This window comes from Pteropus alecto, unplaced genomic scaffold (assembly GCF_000325575.1).
Source record: "Pteropus alecto unplaced genomic scaffold, ASM32557v1 scaffold45, whole genome shotgun sequence".
In the NCBI taxonomy this organism is placed as follows: domain Eukaryota; kingdom Metazoa; phylum Chordata; class Mammalia; order Chiroptera; family Pteropodidae; genus Pteropus; species Pteropus alecto.
The window spans coordinates 36,843,189-36,853,495 of NW_006442491.1; the positions used below are offsets into that span (position 1 = coordinate 36,843,189).

General features: G+C 62.1%; 1 protein-coding gene across 1 annotated transcript in view; it reads left to right on the plus strand.

Annotated features, from left to right (window-relative positions):
- The window catches only part of RBM38 (RNA binding motif protein 38), an 18,977-nt gene that overhangs the window by 1,007 nt on the left and 7,663 nt on the right, over positions 1 to 10,307 (plus strand). Inside the window, exons 2-3 of the mRNA XM_015596907.2 lie at positions 1 to 115; positions 602 to 656. The exon at positions 1 to 115 is cut by the window's left edge and continues 3 nt beyond it. Coding sequence (XP_015452393.1) covers positions 1 to 115; positions 602 to 656 — 170 coding nt within the window. The remainder of the gene's footprint in view (positions 116 to 601; positions 657 to 10,307) is intronic.

Consider the following 10,307-nt stretch of genomic DNA (forward strand, 5'->3'; position numbering starts at 1 on the left):
GCAGACCGGGCGGCAGCTGAGAGGGCTTGCAAAGACCCGAACCCCAACATCGACGGCCGCAAGGCCAACGTGAACCTGGCCTATCTGGGCGCCAAGCCGAGAAGCCTCCATTCCGGTGAGAGCCCGTTTTTCTTCCCTGGCTCTTGTTGGCTGCTATATTCAGCGTTGGTATCTGTCCGGTAGAAAAGCCCCACCCCACCCCCCACCCCAGAAGTGGCAGTCGGCTGTCATGTGCTAGCAGAGCCATCACAGGGCAGTCATCCCCCAGCTTGAAAGCCGGACCCTCTTCCCTTCATCTGGCTGTGTGTGCCAGTGGGACAGAGTGAGGAGGGTGTGTCACCCAGTTGTCAGCTGCCCTCAACAGGAGGGAGGAAGCTGGTCCTTGGAACCGGAGGTCCAGAGAGTGAAAGCCTAGAGGCTGTCTCCCCACCCCCAGCCCCCGCCCCATCCCTTGCCCTGCTCGGCTGGGAGCTTGGGGTTGATGTAGGGAGGGGGTGGCCTGGGAGGGGAGAGAGGGTGAATTGTCCCTTCTGGTTGGAGCTGTATGGCTGTGTGGTTCTTCACTGGCGAGGCCGCACCCCTGACTGGTCTGTCATTGTAGGCTTTGCCATCGGCGTACAGCAGCTGCACCCCACCTTGGTCCAGCGGACATATGGGTGAGTGGAGTGGTGGCCGGGGGCGAGGGCCAGGGGCGAGGGCCAGGGGCTTCCTGGTTCTCCTGGCGTGGGCACCCACTGGTCTGAGGGAGCTTTCACCCCAGGACGCCAACCCCACAGCCTTGGTTGTGCCCTTGGCAGCCACCTTTGCGTGTCAGAGAACCGTCGCTTTCTCTCGCCTTTCAGAGACGTGATTGCGTTTGGGGGGTGGGGACGGGGGATGAACTAGGAGAACTGAGAGAAAGCAGGTTCCATTTCTCCACCCCTGGCCGGGGCCACGGCACAGAGGGGTGGGGAGCATGAGCTCTGGAGCCTGCTGGCCTGGGTTCAAATCCCGGCTTCTCCCTTACTAGTCTCGTGCCCTCCAGCAGCTGACACCGCCGTCTCTGCCCCCACTTCCTCACCTGTGAGGTGGAGACGGTGACAGCACCTCTGAGTTCTGTGAGTGGAGGCCTTAGGATGGGCATGGGGTGGGTGGGCGAACACTCCGGGAGTGCTGAGGACATGAACTGGTGGACTAGGCTCTTCCCAGGGTGCCCCCTGACCTGCTCCAGTGCCCGACAGATGGCGGCAGCAAGTCACTGCTGGCCGGGGTCCTACGTCTGTGAAAGCTGCAGCAGGTGAGATGGGATTGGGCCAGATGTCCCCGGCCTGTGGGCCGGCCTGTGGGCCTTTTGTTTGGAATGCTTTGGAGCAGCGTGTCCCACCCTCCTGTGTCCAAAAAAGGCCCCCCTCCTTTTGCCTTTTAAACAAAAAACATCTAATAAGGCCTGGCAGCTGCTTGGGGAAGGACACGCACACTTCAGGGGCACAAAGGAGCCTGCCATGCAGTCTGCCCGGTGATTGATGTCGGCTCTGCGCCCCAGTGCAGGGATCTTGTTGTTGGGGTTGGGGCTGTTTCTTGTGGGAGGTGCAGAGGACAGTGACGATGGAAGTGGGAAGGACAGTTACGATACTGGCAGCCTCTTTTCTGGATGTTAGTGCTTCTAAAGCTGTCAGAGAACAGTCCTGGGCTCTGGATTTTGTGCTTCAAGGTGTGTGTGTGCGTGTGTGCGCGCACCTGCCCTGGAGAGAGTTTGAGGAGCATCCTGGCTCCCCGGGGCACTGTGGACCAAGGACGAAGCTGGACTCTGATGACTGGGCAGGTCAGCCAGATGACCAGAGAGCTGCTCCATGCCCACGACTCAGGGTTGCCTGCTCTACCAGGTGGCATCTGTGCCTACACAGTGGCTTCCTCTTGGACTGTGGACGTGGGTGAGCTCAGCTCGGTCTTCCTTCCTGGGAGGGAGCCTGAGGACGGCCGGGAGCAGGTGGTTCTGGGTCCCCTTCTTGCCAGGGGTCTGCTTCATGAATGTGTACCGCCGTCTCGGAAGCGTTTGTGGGACACCCCAGTCTTACTGCCATCATCCCAGGCTCTTCCTCTCTGGGGTTCAGGCCACACGAGGAGGCCGTTCCCCATTTTCATAGCCCTGGCTATGTTCCCTGTGTCGTCGCCAGGTGCCTGGGGGCAGGGCCAGGTGCCTTGGGGCAGGGCCAGCTGCACAAAGATTGGGGCGGAAGCCTGGAGTGCGTGCAGCTCTTTCTTGCTTAACACGCAGCCGTCCGTTTCCCACCGAGGCCAGGCTCCGCTCTCATCCACCGCTGCTGCCTCTGGGCTTCCAGGGACTGTCAGTGCTTGGCCTCTGGAACCTGTAGACCTGGGTTCAAATCCTGATTCTGTCACTTGCTGGCTGGGTCCATCCTGACAAGTACGTCCTCTTCCTGGCCTCCAGTTTCCTCGTCTGGAAAATGGAAGAAGTGATCACCTGACCCAGTGCGGGCACGTGGGGCTGGGGGCCCACACTCCTGCCACGTTTCTCTTGTCCTCACCACCATCCTCTGAGTTTGGGGTGGGTATCCTCGTTCATAGATGGAGACCCTGAGGCAAAGAAAGCTTAGCAAGCTGTCCAGGGTGGCTGAAGTGACAGGGTTTGAACCCAGGCGGGCAGGCTGGCTCTGGAATCCACACTCTGAACTGGTGCTCTCTGGGGCAGGCAGATAGAAGGACACCCTGACCTCTCCCCTCGTGGTCTCCAGAGCGCCACCCTTGTGAGGGTACGGGGGTCGGTCTCAGAGTTTAGCACTGTGTTCCGACTTCAGGCGACTGTTTTGTAACTAAATCTGCTGGTTGGCCATTTAATACCTGTGACAGGGCAGAGGCCTCCAGCTATTTGTTGGTTGCCAAGGGGCGGAGACCCAAACAGGGACAAGGGGTCAGAGGGACTGTTCAGTGGCTGGTGGCTGAAGCCTCTGAGAGTCGCGCCGCCTCCCACTGGGCCTCGCTGAGGTCCGGGCAGCCGGAGGGGCCCCTGGGTGCGCTGCCCCAAGAGGTGGCCGCTTGAGCTGCCTGGGTCAGCTGTCTCCTCCCGGGCCCGCCTGCCCTGCCAGAGAGTTGGGCCGTCAGCGTCCCTTTTGTCTTTGCAAACAATCGGGCTTGGGAGCACGGCCGGCCTGACGCAGCAGTCAGTTTTGTCAGCCCCGGGCCGGCAGGGAGGCCAGGCCCACAGTTGGCCGAGGGCACAGTGGGACAGCTCGATTTGTGAACCAGTTAACCCCTCTCCTGCCTGGCTGAACTTCTCAGACTTTCCGGCCCAATCAAAGCCTTGGACAGCTCCGAAGGTCTCATAGCCCCACTCTTGGGCAAGGCCACTGTGGATCCCCCGCCTGGCTGGGTCATAAACGGCAGTGTGGAAGGAACTCGCCAAAGGACTTTGCACTTGATGCTTTTGGCTTGGATTCCCCTTCCGCCAGTTTATTTAAGTCGAAGGGGATCTTTCTGGATCTGATTTGGCCTGTGCGTATCCGTCGTGTAACTATGTGTGGGGTCGAGGCCTTGGGTTTAGAGAAGCTGGCCTTGGTAGGTGACAAGTGGCTCAGTCACGGGAGGAGATAGCTGTGCCCAGCTGAGCATCCCTTTGCCGGGCGGCGGGACAGTCAGCAGCCTGTGGGCAGGAGTGAAGGTCAGCACAGTTTGGAGAGGGACATGTCCAGGCAGAGCAGTCGGCCTGGCCTAGAAGGGGCCTTCTGGGGTCAAGGGGTATCTGCTCACCCTGGTCCCAGGCCTGCCTGCACTCAGAGCCCCTTGGGTTGTTTTTGAGGGGCTAGCTGCTTCTCTGGGCACAGCCTACCCACCTTATTCTTAAGAGGGCCGTGCCATGGGCTCCACACTTGTTCACTGTGAGCCCCGCTCCATGCTAGGGGTGGGGCCGGGCCCAGGGGACCTAGACAGCAAGACAGGGTCCCAGGGCTGGTGAGTGTCAGATGCACTGGGTGCTGGAGCAGGGACTCGGGGGCTCACCCCGGTTTGAGGCCAGGCCCAGCCCTCCCTCACTAGGCTCCTCTCTCCGTCTGTGGTGGGGTCCATCATGAGTGAGTGAAGGCCTGGCCCATGGGAAGACCCAGGCTTTGTCAGTGACGAGTCGCACAGCAGCCTCATGGTGGGGTCCGTCACCCCAGCTGCCGGTGTAGGCCCCAGGTGGGGAGAAACATGCATGAGCTCTCACAGTGTGGGCGTGGGGGCCTGAGCTGGAGCTCCGACAGCTGGATCCTTCTAGGAGGCCCCAGCACCTCCCTCTGGCTACCTCTGGGGCAGATAGAGCCAGACCCCCTGGGACTGACAGCGGGCCTGGGCCCTCCCAGGCAGTGCGCCCCAGTTGGCCTGTACTGTCAGGGACTCCTACCTTCCCAGCGCCCAAGTTGAGACCTGCTGCTCTCGCTGTCAGGCCATTGGGATGCACGTGCCCAGGGGTCTGCGGGGGAGAGGGGCGCCCGAGTCGCCAGAGCGCACAGGCTGGGCGGCATGCGAGGAGCTGTTCCCGGAGCCGTTAGTTCACGCGTGCTTATTGCGTGTCTGCCGTGTGCCAGGCCCTGGGCCCGGGATAAGGAAGGCGGGGCCCCTGCTGCAGGTGGTCACTTCCCAGCGGCGGGGAGGGGCCAGCGCGCAAGCAGCCTGCCCGGGCGTGAGAGGGTTCGAGGGTGTGACGGCGCTTCTGAGCAGGGGGTTCCTGGGCGGGGGGGTGGAGCAGCCCTGCGTCGTGATGGTCAGCAGTGGGGAATGATCTGTGCATGTGACCGTGTCACAGACGTACCCAGCAGAACACACCAAAAGGTGGAATCCAAGCCCGGAGTTGAGTTAACCGCCACGTGCCGTGGCCAGGCTCCCGGCTTTGGTAGCGCTCTGGGTCATGAGACGTCGTCATCGGGGGATCTCTGTGCTGATTTGGCAGCTTCTTGGGATTCTATCACTGTTTCATGATAGGAAATAAATAAGCTGGGGGCAGGGGGTGTAGTGCCTTGAGAGGGGTCTCAGTGCCTTGGGGGCATGGCAGGAAGTGAGGTCAGAGCCAGGGGCTGTGGGGGCTGGGAGGAAGCCAGTGCCCTCCCCGCCATGGGATGTCACGTGGCTTGTTTTTACTTTCAGGGTGTCTGGGGTGACTGGCTCTTCCTGTTTGTTACTCACTGGAGCGAGGTGGGGGCGGCGCGTGGCCCTCTCTGTTGGGCGGCTCGTGCACACCTGCCGTGCGCCCCCACCTGCTGTAACAGAAACCAGCCTCTGGGTGCCTCTGTAAGGGCAAGCCCCTGGCCTGGCCCGGCCCCTCGGGGCTCAGCAGCCTCGTCCGGAAGCCTCGGACCCCGGGGAGAGGCCAGACCACAGGCAGGCTGATATAGGTGTCTGAATCCCCCTACGGGAGTGTCCCTGAGCAGGGGACCGTGGGAGCAGGCTCCCGGGAGGGGCCCCCCCGTGCCACCGTGCCACCGTGGAAGGAGCACTGTGCGAGGCATCTTGGGGCCCCTCTTGCTACTCGTTTGTGCTGCCCCTTGTTTTTGTGACTTTTTTTGTTGACGAGCACAGGGTGTCGGGTACCTTCCCGTCCCCTCCCAGCCCCCCCACCCCACGCGGGCCAGAGAGGGCGCTGTGCATATAGTCAGTCCACGCAGCCAATAGGTCCTTGCTTTGTGCCAGACTGAGAATGCCACCCGGTCACAGCTTATAGTTGCGGGGTGTCCTGCAGCAGAGTGCTCATGGGGCGGGGGCAGATGAGAAAGGGGGTGGTCTGCCTCAGGTGGCCACAGGCAGTGGGGTAGAGGGCGGCCTGCGGGGAAGGAGGTGGGAGATGGGGTGTCCAGGGCTCGGCAGGGTGGCCTTGGCTCTCTAGGGCTGCGGGGCCCTGGGAGCATTTCAGTTTGGCTTAGTGACTCAGGACTGGGTCGCTTGTGCCTTTAAAGCATCCCCTCTGGCTGCCGGGTGGGCTCGGCTGCCGAGGCCAGGGTGGAGGCCCCGCTAGCTAGGGGACTGAGTAACAGTAACAATCCAGGCTCGAGGCCGCGGGGACTGGCCAGACCGGCACTGGCGTGAGAAGGGTGGGACTCGGAGTCCGTTCTAAGTGTTAAGGAGGAATCCAAGAAGCTCCCAGAGCTTTGGGCCTGCACACGCGAAGGTCGGGCGGTCTGGGCGGAGAGGGAGGCCGGTGTAGGTGCTCTGTCGGGGGGAAGGCGGGAGTGCAGGTTGGGACGGGGCCGGTGCAGATCTTTGCGGGGCCCGGCATGAACCCAGGGAGAGCATTTCACCTGCTCTGCCTGCTGCCCCACACACCTGCCTGTTACCTGACGGCGCCAGAGATCCGGGGGTCCCCAGGAGGCCCTCGGTGGCCAGGTGACCCGCGCAGGGCCCCACCCTGGAGTGGCGGCTCAGCGGCTGGAGTTTCCAGCTCGGTGGCCAAACCTCCCGAGAGCGTGGAAAGTGAAACCGGCCATTCGCCGTTTTTAGTTTTGGTAGCTTTGCATTCAGACGTGCGGTGGGTTCCCTTTCACAGACGGCTTTGCTTTGAGGGTGCGGCCGTCTGTCTCCTGGGCACCGCTGCCCTTGGCTGTTGTCGGTGCCCTCGCTTGCCTGGGAATTTGTAGGCCATGCTGCTCAGAGTCCCGAGCAAATATCTCTAAGGGGACCTCCAGGGACCCCATGAGGGCTCTGTCAGGTTCTGTGGCACCCCTAGTTTACAGATGGGGAAACTGAGGCCAGAGAGGGCCAAGAGACTGGACAAGCACGGCCAGGATCGGCACTCAGGGTTCGTTCCTCTGGACCCTGGTCTCCGGTAACCGAGTGGGTTGGGGTGCCGTTGGCTCTGCGTGATCCACCCGGGGTACATTGGGTCCAGGCACAGACCTTGGCCCGTTGTTGGACAGCGGCCTGTGCCACCCTGGACCCCGAGCAGCTGGAGGTGAGCACAGTCTGCGTGGCATCCTCGGGGGCGCTCTGCCTTTTTAGCCCGGCTAGCTGCAGCACCCCCTCCCTGGGGCCCTCCGGGTGTGGGCGGATGGAGGCCCGGCTTGGAGAGCTTGGGATGGGGGAAGAAGAGAGAGGATTGGAGGACGGTGTGTGGGCCTCCTAGTGCATGAGGGGGAGAGAGGGCAGGGGATCCTCGAGGGGCAGACTAGAGTGTCACCAGGCTGTGCCCTTCTCAGAGGCCTGAAGGTCAGGCATGTGGAGGCTGGTGGCACCCTGATCTTTCTGGGGCATGGGCAGAGTGTCAAGGAACCGCCTGGGCACAAGTGCCCTGTTGCGTGGTGCCAGGCGGCTGGGACCGCTGCCTGCTGCAGCGTGCGGGGCGGGGGCGGGGCGGGGGCCATCCTTGGACACGGCTGGCTGCTGGTTAGGCTGGGTTTTCTTTCTCGCCGGAGTTCAGTGGGTCCCGGTGTGCGTGCGTGTGTGATGTCCAGCCCATGATGCCCCCCGCCTCCTTCCCAGCCTCTGGCCTGGCGTCTAGCCCCGAGCGCGGTGACAAGCCCTCGAGTTTGCCCTTCACTTTGCGGTCTGCGGCAGTGTCCCCACCCCGGCGTGGAGCTGGGCAGCTCTCCGTGGTGGGGCCGTCCGAGGATTGCAGGGTGTCAGCAGCATCCCTGGTCTCCACCCACGGGATGCCACTGGCATATGCCACCCCCCCCAGTGTGGCAGCCAGAGATGTCCCAGACGTGGCCATGTCCCCTGGGGGCGGAGTCACTCTGGCGGAGAACGACCTTAGTTCTCACAGCAAGCCCTGAGGTCACCCTGTGCGGGACCCGCTTTACGGGAAGGAGCAGCTCTAACCTGCCCGAGTCACAGTGAGGGGCAGACACGGCGCCAGGGACTGGTGGGCTCTGCGCCGTCCTCCCCTCCCCGTGGCTGGTCTTGTGGCGCCGTGTCCTGGGCCTCAGCGCGCACAGGACCCATGTCATAGTCCTTTCATTGTGACATGCGTCCAGGTGCACACACCTGACTCAGGTCTGGTCTCTAGACACACGGAGCTTCTTGGTGGGGACAGGACCTCGAGGGGTTGCTGGGTCCTGGACTGACACCTGTGGTACCTGGGCCGCTCTCCCACCTGGGTGGCCCCAGAGGTGGGCCCAGCCCACAGCCAGCCCTTGTGGAGGCGAGCCGGGCAGCAGATGGACAGCGGGCACAGTGCTTTGCTGCACTTGGCCATGGCTGCACAAGTCACACGGGCCTCTCTGAGCCTCATTTTCCATCTCTAGGAAATGGGGCAGCAACAGCACCTGTTTCGGGCTTTTCCCATAGTGATGGTGGGGGTGGGGCACCGCACTGAGGGAAACAGGTGGCTAGATGCAGATGGACTGTGTCCCCAAGGGTCGGGAAACGGAGTCCCCTTCCTCCCCAGCCTAAACACTGTTCGCCCTCGGCGAGTCTGAGCATCCCCCACCAGGGTGGCTGTCTGGTCCTGACATCAGGGGTTGGACACTTGGTCACGTGACAGCTGCCCGAGCCAACCAGGCCTTGAGGCACGCATGACCAGGGACCTGCCATCTGTAAAGCCCCAGGTACTTCTGCCCTGTGGATGCTGTGAGGTCCTGGTCTGGGTCGTATTCCTGTGTGCGGGTGTGTGTCCGTCTTTGGGGGGCTGTCAGATGCAGGGTCCTGGACCCCGCCTGACGGCAGTCTGCAAGCATCCATGTTTTTAGCGAGTATGTTGGTGTCTGAGGCAGGCCATGCCTGCCCGTGCTTGGAGGTTCTCGGCTTGGAGCTTCCACAGTCTCAAACTAAGGGATGTTCTGAGGTTCCAGAAGTGGGGGTTGGGGGGGCAGCGAGGGTGCCAGGACAGCAGCATGGGGGGCACTGAGCCCTGACGCCCTTCATCCTGTCTCCATCGCTCCTCTCCCAGAGGCCTCCGGGTGGCCGGAGCCCGTGTCTTCCTCAGGCGCGTGTGCCCAGTGGGCCATAGTGCTGGGTGTCAGGGCAGAGCCCACCCCAGGTACTCCCGTGAGAGCCGGTGAGGAGGTGGGCCATGGAGCTCCCACTCTGCGCAGTCGCCCTCTCCTCCAGGAAGCCTGCCCTGACCACCCCTGGGAGTCAAGCTCTGGTTCACGAGTTGGTGTGTTTCTGTGACCCGTCCTCTTGGAATCCAAGCCTCAGGAGGCAGGGGTCGTGTGGCCTGCTCAGTGCCGTGTCCTGACCCAGAGCACACCTGTGACAGGCGAGAAGGCTGCCAGCTCAGGAGGCTGAAGTGAGATTTGAACCCAGACCTGGCTCTGTTCAAGCCTCTTGTACCCACGTGGGAGGGCGGAGGGGTGGACAGCAGATTTCTAAATGGATGGGGGGGAGCGGGTGTCTCGGCCCTGAGTCCGGGCCTCCTGACAAACTGCGAAAGGTCCCTCCTGTACATGCAGGGAGGAGCTGCCTGTTGCTAACATGGGCGCATTGCCATGGCAACCACTGGGGTGCTGCTACCTGAGAGGGCCAGCGGTCAGGGCGAGCTGGGGGCATCTTGGACATGGGCAGAGGTGTGCCCCAGACTCTGACCCCCAGGTGTTTGCTGCTGGATCCGTGGGGCCCCCAGGGCCATTTCCCGACTCTCCCACACGGTGGTTCGCTCCTGCTTCAGAATGTCCTCGTGTACGTGCGTTGCTGGTGGTGAAGGCCACCTAACCTAGAAGCTTCCGGCTGCAAGCATTCAGCGTATTCGCAAAGCTCTGTAGCCGTCACCTCTGCATAATTCACACCTTTTTCCTCACCGGAAGAGGAGACCCCTCAGCCCCCTCCTTCCCCCTCTCCGAAGCCCCTGGCTGTTTAATCGCGTCCCCCCTCCCTGGATTTGCCCGTCGTGGGCATTTCATCTCCATAGGATCATACAGCAGGCGGCCTTTGTGTCCGGCTGGTCACTCAGCAGTGTCCTCAGTTCGCCCAGCATTGTCACGCGTGCCAGAGCTTCAGTCCTTGTGGCCGAGCCTGTCCCATGGCCAGATGGACCCCCATGTTCTTCCTCTCCCCACCGGCGGGGGTGGACACTGGGTTGTTTGTACGTGTGGGTTGTGAGTAGTGCTCCTTACTCCTCCTCATGCGCGTGGATCGATTCTTCTGAAGGCGTCCAAACCCACGCGTGACCTGCAGCCGCTCTGCACTCAGACGCAGCCCCTCGCGAAGCTGCCGTCATCAGCTCTTGGAGCCGTAAAAGTGGCAGTGTTTTGTGTGATTCGACCTCACCTGTCTTAGGATGTGTATAAACGGTTTTGTTTTTGTTTGTTTTTTTTCGTACAAAAAGTATCACCATTTGGCATAAATATCTCGGTCTCCACAGACCACGTCTCTGCTCTGCTGCTTGGATTTCTCTCTGGAGGGCCGGG